Consider the following 25,046-nt stretch of genomic DNA (forward strand, 5'->3'; position numbering starts at 1 on the left):
AAGCAGAGACAGTCCTTGCTCATCAGGCACAGCTGTGCCATGGAAACATGCAGGCAGTGAGCAAGAGCTGCCTCCAGCTCAAGCTAAATCAGAGGGATAAGTTTATTGGGGCAGTTGTTTTCCCCTGACCCCAACTGAAATGATGGCACCCAAAGCCTCTCCTCCCATGCCCATCCTGTGCTCTGTACCGTTTGTGCACTCCAGCCCTACAGGGACCGCAGGGCAGAGAGAGCCCAGAGGGAGCAGAGGAGGGCACGGCTCCAGAGGAGGCCTGGGGGTAAGGTGTCAGGATGTGGATGAAGTTTGGAGTCCATCATTCTCACTGCTAACAGAGCAGGGCGAGAAGCAAAAACAAGCCAATGCATTGAAAACTCAGCAGAAAAGCAAGAAAATCACAGCCTAGCAACATTGCAGAGAAAGCTGGGAGTGCACACAGGGCCCCGCAATGCGGAAAGCTCTCCTTGTAAGCAAGCACTCCCGCTCCTCCCAGAGCCAGCAGGTCAGACATGCTGCACAAGTTTTGGTTAGATAGTGGTTTGCCCCATAGTAGGATGAAATACAATTTATATACACGAAGAAACAAGTCTCTGCAGTCTTTGCAAAGGTCCAGTTTCAAGAGCGCTGCCATGCTGGGGAAGGTTGCCATGAGCCTGCAGCACTCCCCTCTCCATGCAGCACATGATTCACAGCTTGTGAGGCTGGGCATTCCCCACCCATGCCTTGGCAGGAGGCGAGTCAGAGGGATGATGAATCCTTGGAAAGCAGGCGGGTTCGCATGCGTCTGCAGGATTCCTAGAGCAAAGAATTAGAGCAATGGAATGCTCGAGACATACAATACTGCACAAGAACAGGTTAACATGCTGTCCTCTCCCTGCAAGGATTCCCTCCCTGGAGTCCATCCCACACCTTTTACCAAATCAGGACACTAGACAAGAAACAGTGAGCAGACAGGGACCAATAAAGCAGGTGGTCTTGGGCTGCACCAAATTCTTGTCCTGCTGCCACCCTGACAGGCTGTTATAGCACTGCACTGTATTGCCAGCTTCCCTCTGCTTCCTGTGACAGCCACCATGCTAGCTCATAGGTAGGAGGGCTGTACACACCTGCTTAGGTGAAACCCGTCAAGCCTTGGCTTCCAGCATTGCCAGCTGCCTGCAGCTCGGCATGGAGCAGACTGCTACAAATCAGGGGACAGCAGTTATTACAGAGCCTTACATGCGCTCTGTCATCTCTGCAGGCATCGGAGCCCATCAGGCCAAGCTCCCTACAGGAAGAAATAAGTCTCACCTCTCTTCTGCCCTCCAAAGTTTTCAGCTTTGCTTGGGACATGTGAGCAGGAGATCCACATTTCTGTAACTGAACAAGAGAAGGGAACAAGAGTAAAGAGCTGGGGAATGAAGTGGCATCCACAGCCTGTACCACCAGAGAGCAGCTATCACTTAAATCCACTGTTGGTCCCCAGGGCAGGAGCACAAACACAGGGGCAACACTGGAGTGGAGGCCCAGGGCTGCCACCCCTGTCCCGATGCTGCTCTTGCCATCTGCTCTGCTTTCACAGCAGTTTCCCAAAACCAAGATTGCACAGCATAAACTTGGAAACCTTCTCTTGGGCAGAGAACAGCAAGCAGGTCCCCAGGGATCACTGAAATGAGTGCCCAAACTGCACTCAAACACCCCTCACACACTTCCCCGCCAGCAGCTTTAACAGTGCTGGGGGCAGCTCTTACCAGATGCACATTCTCTTTGCTGACTCGCTCAGGCTCTGGTGTGGTATCCCTGCTCTTCCTCTCCAGGATAACCGGGGTTCCCAAAACTTTTCGCTGCCATAAGAAGAGAGGGCTGTTGGCTAGTGCTTAGAGTGCAAAGTGAAAAGCAAAGGGAAGGAGCAGGATGCATTGCTGGTAAGCAGTTGGATGCTGGGAAAGAAAAAAGGAAGCCAAGCTGGGACAAAAACCATGGAGCAGAACCATCTGAAACACTGTGCCACTCTGCTGAGCCAGCTAATTGTAAAGGGTTTGGGAGCCGACCTGAGGCCTGGCCAGGAGCCCAGTCTGTGATAACCAGGTACATGCTGCTTGTGGGGCAGCCTACAGTGTACTAACATGCTAGACTACATGACCAGCTTCCCACCAGTCCTCATCTCATCTTGGGAAGCAACCAGTCCTTCAAAAAGATGCATAGATCCTACAGCCATGTGTTTCATACATGATTATGCTTTATACTAACAAGGGTTTATTGTCACTGTGCTGCCTTTTCTGTCCCCAGTGGATCTGTGTTCCTTGGCAGCCAATACTCTGAACAGTCCCTACACTTTGAGAATCTCATTCAAGCCAGGGGAAGGCAGAAGCAGAGAGCAATATCAGAAACTCACAGAAGAGAGCACAGGTCAGAGGATGCCTTTACCTTAATGAGGCCGCTGAAGGAGCGCGAGCGGGTACGTCGTGGTGCTGGGGATGTAGGTACTTCAGAGCCAGGAGTCAGAGCTGTAGGATGCTTATTAAACTAGGAAGAAACATGAGGGCAGTATGTTAGCACAGTTATACAGTTGCTCTACCTGTTGCCCTCTGCCTAGAACTCAGTTTGCCTCTTTGGCACTCCAAAAGGGAGAAGCAGTTCACTGCTGCAGGGAGAAGAAAGCGGAGGAAGGCAACATCTCCAACCCAGGGTTACAGGGAGCTTGGGTGTGAGGATGCGTTATGCTGGCTACCAGATTAGCCAAAAGCAGCAGGTATTGGAGCAGAAAGGGGGGTGGGCAGCAGCTGGAGACTGTCAACCAGAGCTGGTGCTGACCATATCAACCAGTCTCTGGAGCAGCAGGTTGGTTGGAAATGCTCATGGGACTGAGAGGAGACAAGTCTGCCCACCTGCTACAGGCAAGAAGGGACAAGACTTTTCTGAGGGAAGATGCTCAACAAGGCCACAATCAGGACTGCAGAGCTGCTGACTGGAAAGTCCCTGGCTTGGAAAACAGATTGCTCAAAGCACAGCTTGATGCAGCAAGCTCCATGGTGAGCCACATCCAGGACACGCAGCCTCCTCCCCTGCTTTCTTACAGCTTTGCCCCCTACACAGCACAGAGCCACCTTCCCAGCCTGCCCAGGATCAGGAGCAGCTATCAAGGCCCTGCCTTTAGCTTTGTGCCCAGGATTGTGCTGACAAGCACGCCCCAAAGACATCTTTCATCCCCACACTACCTGCCGGATAAGCTTCTTCTTCTTTGCAGAGTCAGGCATATTGTTGACATGACGGAAGAGCTCCTTCAGTGCCTCCTCCGTGCGCTGCTGGGTCTCCTCCTGATGGCAAGTGTCCAGCCGGCTTCGCTTCTGAGACTTGAGGGGCTGCAGCTCCTTGGAGCCAGGAGATGTCAGCAAATCCAGGTCGTCCTGGGAAAGCGGAGACAGCAGTTGTTTGCCATGCTTTAATCCAAGTGAGCCACCCATCTGAGCCAGGCTGGGAAGAGTCTCATGAGCTGACTCAACCCCAGTGAATGCACAGAGCTGTGTTTTCCCTACCCCTCTGCAGCAGCACTGCACCAGCAGGCCCTGTGCCAGGGAGAGGTGACAGCAATGCAAAGGTGACCCCATTGTTTCTTTCCTCCCCTCACAGATGCCAGCTGCAGAAGCCCTTCCAGGCTTGAGAAGGGTCAGTGCAGCTCCTTGCAATTCATCTTCCCTCTTCTGGAGCTATATGAGGCAAGGAAGCATTTGCTGGCAGCGCAGGCAAATTGGTCCCAGTGGCAGCAAGAAGCCTTTATCCCAGCCCCACTTCCAAGCAGCCTGGCCACTGCAGCAGGTCTGTTTGGAAGGCATAACCCCATGAAGGAGCAGGTGCTGCATGTACTGGGCACAGAGAGCAGGTTTGCTGCTAAACAGGGGCTGGTAGCTTGCTTTCCCTGTGCTTTTGATTAACAGATGCTTCAACTCTGCCCAATTTCCCTAATGCAGCCACCTGCACTACCGCACCATATGGTTCCCTCGCTCCTGCTCTCTGAGAATCTTTAATGACTTGGTTTGTTTTCAGCTTCTTTCACTCGCAAGAATCCATTCATAGTACTACAGCCTCTGCCTTCATGGAGGGCAGGTGCTGCATTTGCTGGCCTTACCTTTGATGTGTGGGCTCTGGATCCCAGATAGTGCAGCCTGGCACACTCCCTGATGTATGCTGGGGCCTGTGATGATGAGAGAAGTATGTTTAGTATGTGTTGGCTCCAGCAAGAGCAGCACTTCAACCATACACACACACCATTTCCATTAGGACTCAGCCATTCAGGGCAGACAAAGCAATGGCATTTCATGTGCTCAGTGCAGTCCCTGTTCACAGTTCCCTTGATGCAGGCAACCAGCACAAGCGCAACACAGAGTAAGAGCAGGGTTTCACAGGAACTTTCTCCAAGCAATTCTCCCAGCTCTGAGCTAGCCAAAGAGGAGCCTGAGAAAGAGGGCAGAAAGGAACTTCCTATGGGAGGACTCTGCAAAATGCAGATGCCTACAGTACAAGGAAGGTCCCGAGAAGTCATGACACTGCCTGTTGCAGAAACACTTCCTTGGGAGAACCTGCAGAAAGCCTCACGCTTCTGACTGTGCAGCCACAGCCCCCTGCTCTGAGCTAGACAGGGGCCCAAGACTGCAGGGGTCCCTGTAACAGCAGTAGGTTGAGGAGGCCACAACAAAATGACCTACTGCATGAAGCATTCAGCTCTTGGCAGCACTGACCCAGGAGAAGTCCCTTCAGTTTCCTTATCCTGCCTGATCCCGAGGGGACCTGAGTGGCTCCGTGCCCCCAGGAGCCCCATTTCCCAGGCGGGCAGCACGTGCTGGGTGTCCAGCAGAGGGGGGTGTTACACTACACCGTGCTGCTGACCTGCCAGGCAAAGCCACCCCTGGGATGTCGTCCATCTCCTGGGCTGCCTACCCAGCAAAGACCTCCTCCCTGCAAACTAAAGGAGCAGTTTCTTGTAGAAGTCCTCCTCCTCCTATTGTAGAAGACAACACCCAGAAGATACACTTGACACCTGGGATCTGTCTGGACAGGGGGCATTCAGTTTCCTGCTGAAGGGCCAGGGAAAGCGAGACCCCAGAGGCACACTTACCTTGAAGAGCTTTTGAGAGTGTTTGATCATGAAGGTCACTCCATTGTTTAGCTTGGTAATATTCTCCTGAAGGTCATTTGCTGTCACCTGGCAAGGGGAGACAGCCAAAGGCACAGCAGTTAGAAGGGGAGGAGGAAGGGTCTCTGCTGCCCTTGCTGCTTCTGGGACATAGACACACAGTGCCTCAGCAGAAGGCCTGCTCTGGAGGAGGTAGGCAGGCAGGACTCAGAGCACATCAATAACCAGAGCTCACAGAGCCAAAGCTGCTCTGGAAGGAGGAGAACTAGACTGCTCTGAGGCCAAACAGTTCACAAGCAGCACAAGAGAGATCTGCAAGGTTTCTCTGGAGTTAGACTTAAAAGAAGTAGGACTGTGCTGTGCTTTCAATTGTACTGAAAAAGATGAAGCATCAGTTGCAAACAAAACATACAGCAGGTCTGGACTGAATGCTGGGACTGAGTCCTGCCAGGAAGCTCCAGCTCACCATCGCACCCTCCCCAACCCTCACACCACTGTATCAGTACTTAATCTTCCCATCTTGGTTCTTCCCCTATAAGCCTGCCAAGACTCTGCCTTCTACTTTGCAACATCCTACCCACACACACTGTGGCATTGCTCACATTTCTGGGCCAAAGGATGTGGGGTGCAAACATGAGGGCAAGATTGTGAGCAGACATCTTGTTCTTGTCCTGCTTCTTGGCGGTCTGGTAGAGCAAGTCCAACAGCAGTTTGAGCAGACTGCGGTTGGGTGCAGGAAGGATCAGAAACAGCAGCTGGAGGGCTTCAATTTGGCGCTCTTTGTCTGGAGTGCTGGTCTTATTGCCCTTCTCATCAAACAGCGTCAGGTCTGCCAAATCACAAGGCAGAACATGGACACACATTACATTCCCTAACAGCAAGCCTACTGCAATGTTTACCCTTCCCTCTTCATATTCACATCTACAAACACCTTCACTGCTGTCCTGAACCCATGACAACAGTTCTCTCCCCCCCCAGTTCCTAAGCTGATGTGTTAATATGTGGTACTCCTTCCAGAGGACAACACAGTTGCTAAGAGCTGTGATGGGTTAAAGGCAAAATGGAGAAGTTCAGATAAGGTAGTTCAGTAACAGCTATTATGTACACAGAAACCACACCTTGCTCAGGAGACACCTCAGGCTTAAAACAGATGAAGATCCAGGTTACCAATGTGGGCTCCACTCCTGTAGGTGTCTGTTTACTGCTGGCGGGGGAAGACTGGGCTAGACAATCTGTCTGATTTCTTAGGATTTTCAGCTCCAGTCTTTTCACCATTAGGCTGAGGTGGCAGGAAGATTCATTCTTACTCTGCCTTTAAGGATTACACTTCACAACCTACTGTGCAGCTCTGTAGCATTACCAGCTTTTGAGGAGGTTAGTTCAATTCCCTCTGCTCATGTCTGCCTCTTGCTGATCGCTCACCTGCAATTTTGAGGTGGGCATGGAAGTGCTTGTGTGTGAGCAGTGGCTCTGGTAATTCACCCAGGAACACCTTGAGCAGGGTGGCGACATCATTGGAATGAAACTCCCCAGAATCCAGGTCAATATCTGTACCACTGTTCAGAGCATCCTTTAGGATCTGTTGCCTGATGCTGTTGCCTGGCACCCGAAACAAGCCTTCTGCTCTTAGATCTGCTTGGCATAGAGGAGAAAAAAGGCCACTGATTAACAAGAGGCTGATTCCCATCTTCTCACCAAAGCAGCTCCATCCCCTTTCCAGAGCTTGACAAACAAACCTCAATGACCTGCATTCAGAGACATGACTTCAAGCTGGCTCCATCAGTAGAAAAAGTCCATGCACAGAGGGAAAGATATTAACATATTTGCTCGGCAACTCTGGGGAGCAGTCACACACAGCCTCAGACTCCTGCTGCTGGAGAGCTCAGAGCTTTTCAGTCTCTCTGCATCAGACACCTGAGGTGGGCAGGACAAATACCCCTTGGGATAGGGAGACAGCAAGACAGAGTCACTTACTTTTGTGCAGATACTCAATTAGCTGGGAAACCTGTGCAATGCCTTCTTCTGTCAGCGGTGAGCCAAACACCACCCCTTTCTCTGCAGAACAGAAGATAACAAATGTATTCAGCAACTCAGAACCCAACAGCCACAGAGGTGAGTGGTCCCCAAAGAACAGGATCTCAGCATGCAAAGGCCAGTGCCCGAAACGCCAAGGGTGGTGGTCACAAGGACTCCGACAGATGTGAGATATCACAAGCACTCCAAAATAAGTCAATCTCACCATGCTGTACTTACAAGGACTTCATCATTGTGCTTCTTACCTCAGCTTAATTACAGTTTTTTTATCAGCTAAAGCAAACATTGTATAGCCCCTGAAAAGAAAACAACACCAGAACAAATGCTTCAGTTTTAAAGGGCTAATCATCTGCAAGCCTGAACCTTATGGAAAGACCGAAGTGGGAAGGGCAGATGTGACAGCCTGGACTGCCTGGGTGTCTACTGCATTGTCACATTCTGCAGCTGGGAAGCCAAGTCCAGATTAATCCTCACTGGCTTGACATGGAGTGAAGCAAAAAGAAGAGGTGCAGCTATGAGTCTATGGGAGAGCAGAACAAACACTACTGGAGAAAGCAGACATGATCTGACTGGCTCACACTGACCTTCTTTTCAGGGATGGCTAATCCCTGGAATTCCCCGATCCCAGTGAATCTCTCTTGCATGTCAGCTGCCCTGGCCTGAGTACGGTAAAGTACAAGGGCTGAACAAGGGAGAACTATTTAAAAAAAAAAAAAAAAGAAAGGACAGTAGCAAAACAATGAGCTGGGCCCTTCTCCATATGGAACACTGACAGCTCCTCTCACTCCTGGAGTTTGCTTTCATCTCATGTGGCTGTTACAGATGGGCAGGAGCTGCCAGCTCCAGAACTCCAGTGAATAACAGAGGGTACAGCCCCAAAAGAAGATGGAAGCAACTGAGCTGAAAGGAAGGAGATCCTTGCATAGGAGGAAACATTAGGTGAGAAGCCCATCTAATTGAAAGGCACTCATTGAACCAATGCAGAAAAACATTCCTGATCAGAGAGGGGGCTTCCCAGGAAGACAGTGGTTATCAATATTGCTAATAAATGCAGTCTTGCTGGTGAATGGCTTTTTCCATCACATACACACAGCCAGCACACTCTGTCCCTCAGAACACTGAGGCAACTCCCAAGGGCTTCACTGGCAGCAACCAGAGCCCTGAGCACGTCTTTTTCCCTCAGATGCATGTAGATTTCAACTGCAGCTAGAGACAAGATGCTGTTAATAATAACAAGATAGATGATAACACACCATGCTGACTGGGACTGAGGACTGGAACCAGGCACAGAGCTGCTTTGTCCTGCCCTTGCACTAAAGCTTCAAAGAGCCAACAGATTTAAGAAGAGACTATTCCTCCCTTCTTCCATGATGAGGCTGACAGGAGCATGGGCCACTTCTGTGGGCAAGTTGGGCATCTGCACCCCAGCTTTCTGTGGCTGAATATTTCCCTTCTTACTGTTACAACTGATAGTCCATCAACCCAAACAGTGCATTGGCTGGTCTGATAAAAATTATGTCCCGCACAAGCTTCCTCTTGCCTTTCCCCCCCATAGTATGTTTTGATTTTACTAGCTTTTGGTCTGTTGTACTACAGACGATACTGTTCTGTGGTGCTGATGCTCACAGCATGTGGAAAGACCTGGTTAACCCTGCGCACTTCTTCAGCAGCCTTCCTGTGCAACTAAATTTATTCCACCTGAAGAATGTTCTGCTTTCTTCTAGGACTTCTGAAATACATGGGAAGCCACCAGGAACTTCAGCATTCTGTTAAATCAAGAACGTTCTGACCTCCCTCTGATAACAAGCATGCTTCAGTCTTGCAGGAGAAAGGAGGGTGATGTGACCTCTTGATCCACACACACATAAGATTGAAAGGCCTGAGTGGGAAGAGGTAGAACAGCTGGCAAAAGATTCTCATCCTTGAAGAAAACTGAACTCATTAGACATTCAATAGGTAGAATCAATAGTGGCCAGGAAGAGAAGAGGAAAAATACAACATCTTGAGACATGCAGGGCCTGGCAAATTATATTTACCTTTGAAGTCAGAAGTTGATATCTGAATGAGAATTAGATTCTCAAAGAAACTTGAAAGCTGTGTTTGGAGAATGGATGTTGAGTTATGGAAGGCTTAGATGTTATTGTATGATTGCTTCTGAAACTAAGAAGCAGCATGAGATTGAGTTTCCTGATGCTCAAAGAAGTTGTAAGTATTTGCAGTTTGATCAGTTCTGAGCTCTATGGTCCTCGGCCTCTGGCTTTGAAGAAATAAAACCTGTTTGTTCTAGCTGGTCTCTAACACGAAGGAAAACAAATGATGGCTCCAAGATAAAACACACAGTACATGAAACTGATTTTCTCTGCAGGCACAAACTTCTTTTTCTCAGAGTTCAGCCAAGGAGTTCACAGACAGTGCCTGTCAATGCAGGGAGACACTGCCATTGCAGCCCGGGAGCGCAGCCAGCAGACTTGGAAACATCTGCTCACCCTAGCTGTAGTGAGACACATGGCCATGGAGACAGCTGAATGGGGAAAAGCGGAGCTCTTGGGGAAGAGAGTTAGCAGGAGATGTCAGGTCTGATAAGAGCAGTGCTCCAGGAAAGTACAGATAATTTAAAAACACGAGCTAGAGAAGGCTCACAGGCCTCTGCTAGAAGAGTTTTGATAAACACATGGAAGTTTCCATACACACCAGGAGAACACTTTCAACTTGGTTCATTTCTGTTTGTCAAGTGAAAAGTGTCCTGCTACTCTCTGAGAACAGAGGCAGAAGGCACTACCAGGTATGAGCACAGCCTATCTTCAGTTTGAGGGCAGCATAAAGACCTGTTATTATGGAGCAGCAAGGCAATACTGAATAATTCTCGCCTAAGGGTGTTAAAGGACTTCACCTGCTGTACTGTATTTTCCCCTGCAGTGCTGTCCAGCCCAGGGTGAGTGTATCTACCAGGTTCCTACTGGTTGAGCCAGGAGTGGGGGGCTGAAGTTATCACCAGAAAATTCAGCCTGAGCAGTGGGGCTGCAGAGCTTGTCCTTATGAAACACAGTGGAGGAATAGGTTTGGTTGAATGAGAAACACTTAAGAGAAACTATATAAAAGTTGAATAAAAAAAAAAGCCATACTAGGGGCATAGTGATAGCTCCCTTCTCAGAGGTACTCACAACAGCAAAATTGCTCAAAGGAAGGGGAAGACTAATTAGAAGTGTTCAACCTCAGGCTGCCAACATCTGAAGGCAGCTACCCACAGCTTCTCTGCCAGCAGACAGCCAGTCTAGCTAGGAAACCAGAGCTGATGAGGGATGTGAGAGGTGCCCAGATGGAGGCAGTTTCTGTCTAGATGAGTGAGAAGGTTTAACTGAAATTACCAGGAGAACCAGGCTCCCCTTGAGTGTGGACAGAGGTGGAAGAAGGCATGCAGACACCTATAACAGCCTTTTATATACAGCAAACCAGTGACAAATGCCAGCCATTGAAGAGAAGATCTGAACACAACTGTGCTAAAAAGCAAATCTCAGACTTCTGAGAAGAGGCCTAGGGCTAATGTTTCATAACCAAGAGAGCTGAACTTGAAAGAGAAGATACGAATAGTCTGTTTACCAGAAGAAAACTCCAGCTGAATTTTGCCTCAGAGTGAAAGAGAAATATGTCATCTTTCAGGGCTGACTCTGGGCTTGAACAGTGTCAATCTGCAGAGCTTTGATACTGACTCACTGGATTGGGATGTGGATCAGAGTGGCACTGGCATTTGAATGGGAGATGCTTACAGATTTTTGAGCTGCTCAGACAAGACCTTCCAGAGATCTGGGACAGCAACTGAAGGAAACATCGGGCATTGAGCGAAGTCAGTGGCCTGGAAAACCAGGGTGTTATTGTTCTTCATAGAACCTGATGCTCTCAGCCTTTACTGATATTCTGTCACAAAGAAAGCTGATGATCTAAGGAAAACAGAGTATGGACTCCCATAGACAAGCAGAAAGATAAGGACATCTTGGTGTGTGTTGGAAGAACCTGCAACTTGTTTAGGCACCCCTCTCCAGCTCAGTGCTATCCAAGCCAGACCAGAAACACTCAGGGATCAAAGCTGTATCTTGGTGGCATGCAGTGCACTGAGCACACCATCAAGGCCAGCCTGTCAGAAACCACAGCAATAACCCCCAGGAGGAGGGTACTCTAGAAGTGGCAGGACATTTCCAGGGTGAACTTCCTGGCCATTTGCTCCTTTCCAGAGGTACCATTCCCAGAGATTAAAGCCCTATAGTATTTAGCATTCAACACAAACACAGAACAACAGGCCTACACTGGAAGTTTTGTAAACTACGTGTAACAGATGATGACAGCCAGCATCACCCTAAATGTGGGCACCAGGCATCATGCCATACTCACCCTTTCGCTTCAGAGACATCAGAGAACGAAAAAATCCAGAGGCTGTGCTGTTTGCCCCAGGCAGCTTTGGGTCTTCCTCTCCCATTAGCTGGGCAAGCTCTGCCCCAGGCAAGTCAATGAGCCTGGTAATATTGCTGACAACAAGCTCTGTGAACACCTCTGGTTTTTCATGGCGCAGCTTTTCCACAAAGAAGTCAGGGTTGAAGATGATGGGCTGGCTGCGGAGGGAGGAATCATTGCAGATGACAAAACTGCAGATGGCATCACTGGAAAAGAGGGAAGGAGAAAAAAACCCACAGTAACTCCTCATTACATTGATTTTTACAGCCAGCTGGTCTGCCCTGAAGGAGACATCTGCTGACACAGGAGCCACCAGTCAACACCAACAGTACTGTCTGTCTTTAGTGAGAGTTCAGTGCAGTGCACTTACATTTCCCTTTGGAGCAAAAACATTTCTGGCCTGCCTGTACAACACAGCCCAAGACTAGCACTCCGTAGTGTGATGGTACCATACGCAACACATGGCAATGCCCAAGTAGAACTTTCACTGCATCTGTATCCTGCCAGCTCAGGCTGATGACACCCAATACTTTACATTAACTTACCACTCCCAGTCATAAATAAGTTTGGCTCTTTCTTCCTTCCTCCCCAGAAATTCACTCCCAGTGTCCTAAAAGCCTAAATCCCAATTTAAATTTTTTCATGGACAGTTTATACTCCTCAGTTCCCATTGCCATTCCATTATCCCTACCTTCCTATCAACACAGAGGTAGTTCACATGCCCTGGAACTTTAAGATCATACATGCAATAACGCTGACCCACAGTTCTTCTAGGGATGTGGTCAAGCCCTCCCAGGTGACAAACTGCCTACAGTTTGGTTACTGCTTCCAGCCACCTACAATAACTGCCCAGCTATGCACTCCCAACCGCAGAATGAGCATGGACTCATCAGTATTAGCACAAGCTACACAGTCTTTGAGAACCCCTAGTAGCCCTTTTCCTAAAACATCTCTTTCTGGCTCAGCCGGTTCTTGTCTCTTCTTCAGGCTGTCCTGAAGCAGGCATTCTCTACTGGTGCTTGCTTTTTCCATTTCTCATGTGGCATGGGAAAAAGGATGTGTCTGAGACACCGCTCTACTGAGTGTTATCTGTAACAGATACTTAGCCTTACCAGAGGTTAGGTAAGCTGTATTTATCATGTCTAGAATCAAAATAAAGAGATTATCAAAGAGATATCTCAGGTTGATCAGCACTTTTAATGCTCACACTTGAAGCTTATCCCAATTTTCATCTACCTCTAGGTCTTCCCTCACCATTTTCCCACCACTGTTTCAAACACTTGCACACTTCTGAAGCCTAGCTTACAGGCTAGAGTTGCCCAGCTTGCTTCTCCTGTCCCTCTTTTACTTAAATGTGAGGATTAGTGTCATTATTCTCCAGTCACAAGCTACTGCCCTGGTGCCATACTATAAAGTACTGTATGCCAGTTCTTCCAGGGCTCTGGGTGGAGGCTGCCTACCCACCCAGCTTACACACGCTGCATGCTTTCACTGTGTGACATTCCCCAGCCCTTTAATCATTTGCTTTCCACCATTCCAACATCCCTCCTTAGCTATGAGCTTTAACTGAATATAGGTAACAGAAATGCCCCCCCGACCACATAAGTCCCTTAGGAGTGAAAAGAAAGAACATGCTCTGCTGATTACCTGCCAAAGGCTTTCCTTCCAAAGCTTTCCCACATAACACCAGAGCACCTTGACCTGCCTCTCGTCTGCTGAGGGGTGGAGGCCACATCACTGTATTCAGACCACACTGGGCATCTGTACTCACTGCTCAGCACATCTGACACCAAAAGCATTTGCAACCCACTGGACCTTACATTCTTTGGTTCAAGCAACAGAGCACTTCAGCCACTAGTTCAGAGATCTCAGTAACTTATTGTTCTGATGTAAATCAAAAGTAACTGATGAATGGGAGGACATCAAAGCATGTACTGACAGGTCACCTGAACTCCAGCCTGCCTCCACGCCATATCTGTGAGCCCAACAGTTATCTGAGCTACTGCTGTACCTCTTTGACCTGAAGAACTTCTTGGTGTGACTTCCCGAACGCGTGATCAGAGTAAGAGAATGAAAGCTGTGACTCGGTCTCCACAAGGAGATTTCAGATTTGCTGAAATCAGAGGAAACCCAGCTCTCAGCAATGCTTGCATTGTGAGGATCCATACAAAAACCCTCTCCTCTTGCCACTGCTCCCCATGATGTCAAAGGCTCCTTCAAGAGGACAGTGAGGAGGGAGGTCTGGGAGGCAGATTGCAAGGCAGCCTGCCAGGTCATCTGAAATTATGGGGAGCTCTTAAAGGCTCCCATCTGCGTGGCGCAGAGCAGCCCAGCAAGCGTGCTGCTGGCTCCAAATGGGGGCCACGTTTTCCTGAGCACCTCCCAGCCTGGTTTTCGGCAGTTCGTTACCTGCAATAAATCAAGACCGAAAGCAACAGCTCGGTATCGGCTGCCAAAAAAGCAACTGCCAATCGATCTGATAGTATTTGTGTTTCATTGCACAGGGCTACAATGCACAAACAAGTGCCGGCTCTGCCCATAATGCGGAGCAAGCCCTCGTCCTGAAACCCATGACAACTCATCCTGTGGCAATACAGATCCTGAGAAGGGTTAATAGCAAGTGTATAGGCCCAGTGACCCTGCCTGCAATGATCCGTGCACTGTTATTCACTCACTAGCAGTTTTGTTTCCCCACAGAGAAGATATGCAAATACTTTGCAGCAGTTACATCAAGCATTACAGATTATCTGCTCTCTATGACAATTAGATATCTAGATTCAGAGAACAGAAATGAAGCAATTTCATCAACTAGAACAGACTGACATGACTCCTCTGCACAGCCCCTGGTATGAGCCACAGAAAGTTTAACAACATTTAATTCAGAAATAAATAGATAAAAAGTAAATTTCTTACATGAGTGCTGAGAGCTTTTGGAGAGGCATTAGGAAGCAGAGACAGGGAAAAGAACTTGCTCCTTGTTTCCAGCAACAAAAGAAACCTGCCTGTCCCAGCACAGCCTATGCAAATTCCACGCATGCTACGAGACACAAGGGCGCATTATTGGGTCTGAAAGGCCCCCTTGGCACACACTGGGCATCAGCCTTCACACAGAGACAAAACAGAAAAGAAAAGCTGGACAAATTGATTCATGTCCCTTGCCAAAGGCTGCGTAGCTGGAGTTTAACGGCAAATAATTCCTACATAGAAACCAGGGTTCTGAATTAGGAGCAGTGTGGTATTACGTGCTCTCCACCTGTATCCAAGAGGAATCCACAAAATAGCTCCAAAGCTACACTGTGTTTACCATGAGTAAAGCCACACAAACACATTCCCAACAGCACCCAAGCACAACTGATGTTACGGCACTGTCAGGACGATAGCGGAGTCCCTTAACTGCACAACCCCATGGCCAGAAACCTTCCTAGAAACACTCTCTGCCCCTGCCTTGCATTCTTTTAGATCCTTTCAAAGACAAAGCGTGTAGATCACCCCCTCCACAGCTGGGAACAGCACCATTGCTCTTTGCTACCATTACTGTGCCACCATGTGCTGTTCATCCACTTCAGGCTTCCCGTTCCACGTTTCTCTAGATTCCCATCCAGTTTCCCTGCCTGCCGCAGCTGGGACCAGCCTTGTATACACTTATTGTGGTATGGCACTTCAATGAGCTACTTAATTTTGAAAGGTCACTTTATTAGCAGCTCTTCCTCGCATAGAAAATTTGCCTTTGTATCATTATTGCTAATCAAAATGGAAATGTGAAGCAAACCACTATTTCTGAGCAAAGATAAAGCTCCCACTGGCTTAACACACAATAACCCTGCCAATCCTCACTGCTGCACACACTACAACCTTCAGAAAAAGCCATGTGCCCCATCTGCTGTTTTCATGTTAAAAAAAGGAAGATGGATGTACTCTACCTACACTCACAGTTTATATATCAGCAGCAAAGGGGAGACAATGGTGTATTGAGGGATTTCTTGTTGGTTTTTTTTGGTTTTGCGTGCAATTACACAGTTATATTTTTCTATATGCTGCGATCTCAGACTGCTTTATGACATGTCAAAAAGACGATAAAATAAAGGAATAAATGGCTTCCTCTCTGATCCCATGAATAAAATCAAATCCCAAAGAATAATGAAATCTTGTACTAAGAGGGTTGTGATTAAGACAGCAGATTAAAAAAAAAACGGGTCCTATATTGTGCTGAGATTCCTGCCATTCTGGTATCTTTCAGAAGGCGAAGCCTGTGATCCCAGCCAAGTCACAAAGAAAGCTGTCTGTCACACACAACGTTCTTGCTTCAGGCATGACAGCCCCATCATTTCATGGGGAGTGGATGGTGCAGGAGGTCAAAATCATGATGAATCAATTAATCCCTAAAGTAACTAGATCCAGGCCAGGGAAATGCCTTGGAAACTAGGACAAAAATAAGACTTTAACTGGCAAAACCTGGTGATTGACCCTGTGGTGCAAGAGCTGTGCAAACAGGCAGATTAGCTCACGTGGCAGCAAGCTTGCATTCAGATAGGTGAGACCTAACTGTTTTAGTGGCTTTTACAGATTTTGTATTGTTCTAACTCCACCCACGTGAAGGCAGAAACAGGTTCAAGCAACATGAAATACAGCCTAAGGAGAACATAATCAGTCAAAAAGGAAAAGGGGGCTGTGTTTGTTTAGCTGAGAAAGTGGAAAAACTGGAAACTGCAGATTTCAGATGAACCTGATGTATCTAATTCAGTGGGCAAGATCCATCTCCGGTGCAATTTTGCACACTTGTATGTCATCGCTGAGGAGCTAACACTTCAGACACACCACAGTAGACTAGTTTTGCTGTAAAACTCACGAAAGGATTAAAGAGCTTTTGAAAATAAGGCAGATAATAGAAGAAAATCTCCCTCTGTAATAACCAATCTTTAGTCTACAAGAAAAAGCCAGGCTGCTACCAAATACTGAGAGCAGGGAGATAAGCGGGCAGTGCTAAAGAACACAAAACATGAGCAATTCTTTGCCTGGCTAAGCACAAAGAGAGATGGGACAGATGTGAGCAGGCTCCTATTTCCCCAGAGAGAGAGAAGTAGCATCATTTCCTATCTCGTGCCAGAGTAAGGAATCAATTAATAAGGATGTCTGAAGACAATATTTCCAGAGCCAGATAGGAGCCATCCCAGATTTTGCAAAGAGATGAAAGAACCATAGTGGAATTATGTGGAATCATTTTAACTAAAAAGGACTAGAAGACAAATTATTTCCCAGATTAAAAAAATAATATGTTTTAAAGAAGTCTAATGGGAATGGACTGCAGAGACATTAGAAGCGACTCCACAGCTGAGGTTGCTTTGAGGACTGTACTTCAGACTGACATTCTTGTAAGGTAGCGTAACAAAGATCACATTCAGGCCTCAGATTTGGCATAGCAGCTCTTCATAAGATGACTGATTTGCCTCTGAAAAATGTTAAGAAAAACATGCAGCAATTTTTGCCTAGGGTTATACTCATAAGGTCTTTAGGGGCAGAGTCCTTTTGTGATGAGTACACAGCACACAGCACAGTGGATGCTGATCCCTGCCTACTGTCTCTAGACTTCATACAAGTACAACATACTACATAACACTGCCTTTTTAAATTTTGCTTTGCTTTCTTCCCATTTAAAAGCTGACATGGAGTGATTCAGCCTTTTGGCTATGGGAAACAGATAATAATATGCAATTTAAACAGCAAGGAGCTGGGGAAGAAAGCTGCTATTATGCGATGGCAGCCTGTGCTGGACAATCTGGAACTAATGTAACACCAGGCCGTCTTTTAGACAGCGGGTAAATTGGATATCCCAGTCACTGCTGCAACCTACGAATTCAAATTCTGTCTCAGTAAAGGACTCAAAGCAGACCGCGGCAACACCAGCTACACATCTGCGGTGTGAACCTGGAGACGGACCTATCTGGGAAGATAAAAGGGTTGGAGGGGTCAGGTAGGAAGTGTGCTTTGGAAGAAAATGCAAGATATTGCCAGTGTCAGAGGGAAATGCAGTAGCAAGACAGCCTGATATATGTGAAGCATCAAGAAATTTCCATTTCAGCATGAAATTTCTCAGCTTTGACCTCAGTGAATTCTTTTGCAATCTCTTTCATAATAGCCACTGGAATATTTTAAAGTCATCAAAGCAGTACTTCAATCAGCCATCCCCACAACATCCGAGCATCCAGATGCGTTCTAGTGCTAAGAGGCACCTCAGAGAGGAACCGTATGTTCACTGCGGTGCTCCTCACCAAGTCTTCTTCCCAGCACCAGCAGCACAGCTTTGGACGATCCCACGCTGTGCGGCGGGCTCAGCCTCCTACCCAAGGCTCTGTAAAAATGCAGGAACACAGCTACTGCCAGAAACCCACCAATTTTACATTAAGGATCTAGCAAGCTCATATATATGCCTTAGCATCAGGTTAACACAGTCTAACAGTATTAAACAGCAGTGCTACTCCAATTTTCATGACTTTCAATGCAGTCTAAAGTTTGTGTCTTTATTTTAATATAAATCCCTACTGGGAACAGCAATAGAAGAGGAGCCTTAGATCCAATTTCACTGAAATCAGCACCAAAACTGAATCTTTTTAAATGGCAGCAGCTGCCTCTTCTCGTTGCTGATCTATTCACTTTTATCACTGTGGCATTGGGAACCTTGGTCACAGCTGGGGACTCCACTGTGCTCCATGCTGTACAAACACAGAACAAAGGCAATACCCCGGTCTTTAGAGGGCTGATAGCTAAATCTGAAATGAATGCTGGAGGGACAGAAAAGGAGGAATCCCAAGAGAAGAGCCAGCACTATCAGTCAGCATGACTGATATAACCAACCTCTGCCAGCTTTTCTGTAGACACTATTAAAAAGGAGGGAGAGGAAGGCCGGGTAAAATAATCAGGTCACACTGCAGACATTTAGAAGAAATCCAGCTTCTGCACGAGGGGCAACATGGGACTGAGCACAAAGGAGATGGTTTGAAAGCTATCAGGCAGGGACAGCTGGGACATGGGGCTGAGGATGTAAGAGCTGAGCTCCAGGCACTGGCGAGGCAGAGACAACAGTCCAGCAGTGCTGGAGGAGCCAGGCAGCACCACAGGGCACCATGTGGCTGCATCCGGACCCCTGCAGCAGGGTGGGAGGGTCGCAGCCTGAGGAAACTCTGTAGTCGCTTCCCACCACCCAGAACACGCTGGGCAGGAATGCTGCCTCTCCTCTGGGAGGTCACCAGGGCCTTGAGCTTGTCTGTACAGAAACAATTTATGTGTTTTCCCTCCCCTAGTCATATAGTTCTAATCATGACAAAACAATGAATTTGGCTTTGCTTTATTTTACTAATTTAAGCCATTGTGAATAACGTACCATAGATTTGAGGTACTCTGTGGGGCCAGGTGGTAGCTGAATACTATGTCCCATGTCTAGGACAAGTATTTTAGGCCTTTTCTCCCCATGCACTAGAGAATTATCCACCAGGACCTTTGGCTACAAGTATAACAAACTACAAAGACACCTCTTCTTCCCATGGACCCTAACATCTGTCTTGTGTAATCTAAAATTCTTTATTGAACATCTGTCCATGGACTCTCACCAACTGACCACTCTTCGACTTTATTCCTATCCTAGGTAGGAAGTTTCCTCCCACTTTTGTTCCTTACCTGGAAGGACTGCAAGGTCCATGCACGTCTGTTGTATCCCCAAAGTGTGCCAATGGGTACTTTCCAGTTGCCAACAATGAAAGTATTCGTTTACTCTCATATTAAAATGTCTTTAACCTCTTTACTTCCCCATTTTGAGTGCCCTGGAAGCCAATAAGAGGCATGGCCCAGGCCTACCTTTACCTCCTTGGCCTCTAGAATTCAGAAATTGCTGCATCCACCTCTGATTGTCACCCTTACACTTGAAGATACGAGGCCAGAGGCAGCAAAAATGCATTTTAGACACTAGCAAAGGTACATCGTGTAGATGCTTCTCAATCTTGTGGCTCCAAGCCAGTGCTCAGGTCAGAGCAGAATTACCATCTATAAAGAGGAGCCTCACAGCAATCAAGTTTACTTCTAGCATGAAAAACTGAGCAATCGCAACATTAGCACAGCAAAATTAGCAACCTATTGCAGTAACTACTGCGGGAACTCTGAGCAATCCAGCAAGGCAGAAAGGATGTTTTCCTCCAGCCCTCCCACAGGATGGTAATCACCCAAAATTGGTAGCACCAACTGGCGTCTAGAATGCATTTGGGAATCCCATCCCACCATCAACTGTCAGTACTTGAACAAAGCATCACAACGCCAGTGCTGCAACACTCACAGGGTCACTTGACTGCTGCTGATTTTAGTGGACCAAGGTGATGCCAAGACCTGGGTCAAGACCCACAGCCAGCTCCCAACTACAGTTGAGTAAGGTTCTGTGGTCGCAGCCTGGCAAATACAGACAAAGGACTCAGGAAGCCACAGCTCTTGTTTTTGTTCATTACACTCCTGTAATTCCACAGCGCTCCTTGGCTCTGGAGGTGCAGTGGGCAAGCTGCATGCCTGCATCTGTATTTTGTAGCATGGTAGTGTTTACAAAGGATGAGAGCACATCAAATCCTTTCTCATCAGCAATCCTCTGCAGACACCACCGAGTATGTCAGAGGCCACATCCCATGTTCCAGATGTGTAAACTCTCACAAGCTGGAATTGCAATGAGGCACACCTGGATGCATGCCAGCATTGAAATAAGCTGGTGACATCTGGTCAGGGCTGCTGAAGCACACAGATAAACAGGCTGGGCCAGCCGCAGAGCAGCACAGCATGCAGCACCAGACAGACAGGGACGTACAAAGCAGCACAATTAACTCACCAAAGCAAGCAGAATGGGGGCTTAGTGCTTTTGAAGGGGATTTGGGCAGGCTAGCATGTCAAAAACTGGAACATTGCACACAGATAACAAAATTCCTATGACAGTAACCTATACTGTCACTTTGTGCAACTCTCCCATACTGATCAGAAGCAGCTTCACTTCCCATCCCACTTGACAGGTCACCTCTGTCTGGATTCACCCAGTTTCACTGCAGAGCCTGGTGAGCAGGGATGCATTGATGTGCTGCTCCGACCGCTGCGCAGGAGGGTGCCGAGTGGCCTCTGTACGAGAGGGGAGCTGCAGGCACCCCTGAGACCTTGTGAAGGACGTTTCCTAAAAGGCTTCCCACTCTCCAAGGCACAGGCAGCCGTCACACGCTTGTCTCCTGCTATCTGACAGCTCGCGAGCAGGGCTGTAGGAATGCCCATATGGAACTCCCAAACCATAAAGCTACGTTTCAACCTTGAGTCTGAGCTCTAGAAAAAACAAAAAGGGAAACTAATGCTGGCTCCCCTGAGAACTTCCTGCCTCTGAAAATCAGAGCTGCCACATTACCACTCAAGAAGAAAGGATATTTTGGCCAGAGTCCAAATTATTAGAGCTTTATAGGCCAAAAGCAAACACATTAGAAGTTCTCGTCAGCCAGCTGGCAGGCAATTATTTAAGCAGCTTATCACATTCCCTGCTATCTACAGCTCCTGACAAAAATTATGAGGAAACTCGAGATAGTTCAATTGCAATTACCGTGTGTAGAGGTGAGAAAGGCCAAGAGCCAGGGAGCAGGCCCTCGGAGAAGAGGCCCCACTGCTTGTCAGACACAACAGTGAGTGTAATGCATTACCCAGATGAGAGGCCAGGAACTCACCAGACCTGTGAAGCTCTGAAACAAAGGGTCGGACAGATTTAGCACACCATGGAGCCATGGTTCCTCCCATTTCTCTACCCATGCTGGCTCCAAGACCCCTGCAACTTGGGAACACAGGAACTTATGGTGTCATTCCCCAGATCACAGCACAGGTTTGGTGAAAGCCTGCACAAAAGCAGCACAGCAGGTCCATGCCTGAACCCAGCAGAACACAGGCCAAGGGAAAGGCTTCAGCTAAAGAAAAGTGAAAAGGAGATCCTACAGAAAAAGCTAACTCTGAAACAAGTGGAAAATACAAGGACCCAGCTGTGACCAAGAGCCTAACCCAGCATACAGTGGAACAGTATTTCCAAGAGGAGCGTGACTTCAGTGCAACCATTAGATGCTAGCCAACATTTCCATGCTGCCCTATCTCCTTCCCATCTGTTCATGCCATTTATTTAACTACCACGCACTGGAGACTGTTAACCTTTAAGACGAGGAATTCAATCTCCTAGCGCAGTGTCCAGCACTCTGCGCTCAGTTTCAGGCTGAACTGAGTGCCCAGGCATCCTTAAAGGGGCATTAACGAAGCCCAGTGACATTTTCATGTCCATATAAATGTGCACACAGCAGCAAGTCAATGACTAGCCTGGCAGGGAGTCCCAGACACTGCTCTGGGCTATGTGGGCAAGCAGTGCTCCCCCTGCATGCAAACAGACAATAAACTGAAGTGTAGCAGAACAAGGATCCTGTTGTCCAAGCCCATCCCAGGCACTGGATGAGAACGGGACAGAGTGTTACATGCAAACATACAAAAATACTGCAAATGCAACACAGCCTTGAGTTTGGATCTGGATGTGTGCCTGACAGGGCTTGGACTAAGCAGGGGGTTAAAGGCAAGTCCAGGTCTCAAAGATTTTAGTGAGGGCTATGAAAAAGGGAATGCTTGAATAAGATTGTTGTGGGCTCCAGGCTATCTTCAGAGAAAAGTAGCCGTGTGTTCAGGCTTGCCTTTAACTCTGAAATCAACCATATTTCCTGCATGACCCTCAGCAAGTCGCTTTTTGCCATTAAGTCATGTTTACAGCAAATATTTCCTATTTCCAGTAAAACACAGGTGGCAGTTGTGCTCCTTTGATCGCCTGTTTATGATGTGAGCCCTTGATGTCCAGTTATGCAGTGACACTCCATCACTTACTAAAGCAAGCCACTTTAGCAAAATGCCTCATGCCTTTTTCCAGTTCATCCTTCCTTCTAGGCCCATAGCTTTTTCCCTTCCACTCAGTCCACCCCTGCCATATCAAATGGCTGACACGAGCACTGAGTGCCGGGCAAGGCATTTAGGCACTGCTCAAATTGAATGTTAAATGCATTCATTAACCAGACAGATGTTTCTCTTTTGCAATTGAGCACTCAGACACACTGCAATCATTCTCAGTTATGGAGAGCGAGGCAGAGGTTAGAGAGACCAAAAACAGGAGAGAGACCCACACAAATCATCTTTTATCATGTTCAGTAACATTTGGTAGGGAGGTTAAGACAACCAGCTTTGATTTCCAGTCTTTAAGCCAACACGCTGTAAGACCACACGTGCAGCATGCAAGCTTTACTAGCTAACTTGCACTTCTCTCCAGACGAGAAGAAACAGGGGCAAATGCACAGTCATGAAGCATACTTAAAAATATAACTGCATGTATTTAAAAAAAAAAAATATCTTTGTGGTGACAGACCTGCAAAGCAAGACATCGACTTGCTAGTGCTACCTATGGGTGACAGGTAGCATTGGACTAAAGCTTGTACTTAAGGCTTAACTTTAACACAGTAATTTGTGGGGGGACATAAAGAGCTGCAGGATTACATCCTGAGGACAATTGTCAGCATATAATAAATAAATTGGACTGATCCAGGTCACATTTAAAATACTTTCTACAAGTGTTGTATCAGCTGCACAAAGCATAATTATCCCTTTACCAGGTCCAGCATTTTAGGTACTCCCTAGTCAAACATGCCACACTGAGCACCATCTCTTCATCCCTCCATCCTGAGCAATGCTCTGCCCCAGCCCAGGGACCACAGCAGTGCCTCTGGATAAGCACAGCAAGTGCCATCAAGACGGCTCCTCCTCAGCAGAGGACAGGACAGCACCACTGTGAACCAGGACAGATATGTAGCATCAGCACTCAGCTGTATTCATTTTTCGAGTCTACAGGATGCTCACTTTGCAGCTCCACACTAGATATGCAGGGAGAGGAAAGGTAAAGAGACATTACAGCCTTCTAGCAGTCATTTGACAACATTGAAGCAGTGAGGTGCTCATAGTCTTCACTATTTCACTGGCAACAGTTACAGAATGGGTATGCATGCAAGAGTATATGCTAAAGATGACTTATGTGAAGCTGACATCACATGTGTATTTAGAAAGCAAGAATAACGCGTGTAGAGTGGACAAAGCGAGGGAGAACGAGGGCTAGATGCGAAGCAAGTCTATATAGTGCCATCACCCTACCAAACCTCGCAACTGCCAAGAGCTCAGCGCTAGGACTCGCTTTGCGGCTGCAGCGAGAGAAGCCAGCCCCGCACAGCACAGCCCGTACCTCTGCAGGCAGCAGCGGCCGGTGCAGAGGGGAAATGCGGCTCCTCATCTCGCCAGCTCGGGCGCAGGGTTAAGGGGAACCCGAGGGCGGCTGGTTTGGAGCAGGGTCTCTCCCGTCGCAGGAGGAGCGGGCGGCATTTCCCCTGCAATGCAGCACCGGGACACTGCAGGGAGCGCGCCCCGGCCGCGGGACCCACGGGGACAACGGAACCGCAGCACCGAGATGCGGCAAAACAGCACGGGGGTGTCTACGGGCTCCCACACCGAGCAGTCTCGGTCCCAAGGCGCTGCCCGGTGCACGGCAGAGCGCTGGGGGCCGCCCGGACTGCCGGGCAGAGACAGACCCCATAAGGGGTCGAGGTCGGGGCCGGCGGAGCGGCAGCCGCACAGCAGCAGAGGTGGCAGGCCGGAAAAGCACCGCAATGGGCGGGCCGAGGGGCACCGGCCGGCCCCTGCCCGCCAGCGGAATGCTGGTGACGGGCGGTGCGGGTGCCCGCAGCGGGTCGAGCCGCCACCCACAACACAACAGAACAGAACACAACACAACACAACGAGGGATCAGAGAAGAAGCCCCGCCGCCCCGGGAGGGTGCGAGGCCTTGGCCGGTCCCACGGTGCCCGCTACCTACCTGCCGCCGCACCGCCCGCCAGTCGCCGGTGCTCCCGCCGCCATCTCATACCTGCCGCTCCGCCTCCCCATTGGCCCTCCGCACCACCCCCTCGGCCCCGCCCCGCCCGGGAGGCGCATCGCCATTAGCTACAGCCGGTGCCGGCGCTTCGCCATTGGCTGGTTTGAATGCGCAACTGCCGATCCGCGAGCGCAGCGGGGGGAAAACAGCCGCCCACCCCCGCGCGCGGCCTGCTGGGAGTTGTAGGCCGGGCGGACTCAGCCGGGCCCGGTGCGGCGGCGGGCCCTGAGAGCTGAGGGACTGTGCCCGGGGAGAGGGGACAACCGGGATGACCAACACACATGAGCAGTGGTCCTGTGAACAGCTCCAGCCCAGAGCAGTGGAAGTTCTTATGGCACTATTATCAGTGCTGTGCACACCTCACTGCCCAGGCCTCAGTATTCAGCATAAAACCACAAATTGCAATGTTTTTGTTTCAAGGAAACTTCAGAAATGCAGCTCACACGTAACTGATGCAGCAAGGGCTGCCTGAGCCCGCAGAAA

The 25,046-nt window shown here is 48.6% G+C and overlaps 1 protein-coding gene across 3 annotated transcripts; it reads right to left on the reverse strand.

The window, feature by feature from the left end:
- Positions 1-547: 547 nt before the first annotated feature.
- On the reverse strand, positions 548-24,600 carry ARHGAP19 (Rho GTPase activating protein 19). Of its 3 annotated transcripts, none has more exons than XM_061458955.1 (12): positions 24,504-24,600; positions 11,525-11,790; positions 7,082-7,162; positions 6,530-6,739; positions 5,710-5,936; positions 5,090-5,176; positions 4,103-4,168; positions 3,195-3,383; positions 2,404-2,502; positions 1,728-1,820; positions 1,288-1,356; positions 548-792 (listed from the first exon to the last, which is right to left on the reverse strand). In XM_061458955.1, exons 1-12 carry the CDS (start codon positions 24,572-24,574, stop codon positions 736-738), a joined length of 1,515 nt encoding a protein of 504 aa, XP_061314939.1. In that variant the 5' UTR covers positions 24,575-24,600; the 3' UTR covers positions 548-735. The 3 variants fall into 3 exon arrangements, with proteins under 3 accessions (XP_061314939.1, XP_061314940.1, XP_061314941.1); XM_061458956.1 differs by lacking the exon at positions 24,504-24,600 and adding an exon at positions 14,498-15,574; XM_061458957.1 differs by lacking the exons at positions 548-792; positions 1,288-1,356 and having other exon boundaries at positions 1,781-1,916.
- Positions 24,601-25,046: the final 446 nt, after the last annotated feature.

The sequence above is a fragment of the Pezoporus flaviventris genome, unplaced genomic scaffold (assembly GCF_033815535.1).
Source record: "Pezoporus flaviventris isolate CSIRO_AGI_PZ_B2104156 unplaced genomic scaffold, CSIRO_AGI_Pfla_v1 ptg000029l, whole genome shotgun sequence".
Lineage (NCBI taxonomy): Eukaryota > Metazoa > Chordata > Aves > Psittaciformes > Psittacidae > Pezoporus > Pezoporus flaviventris.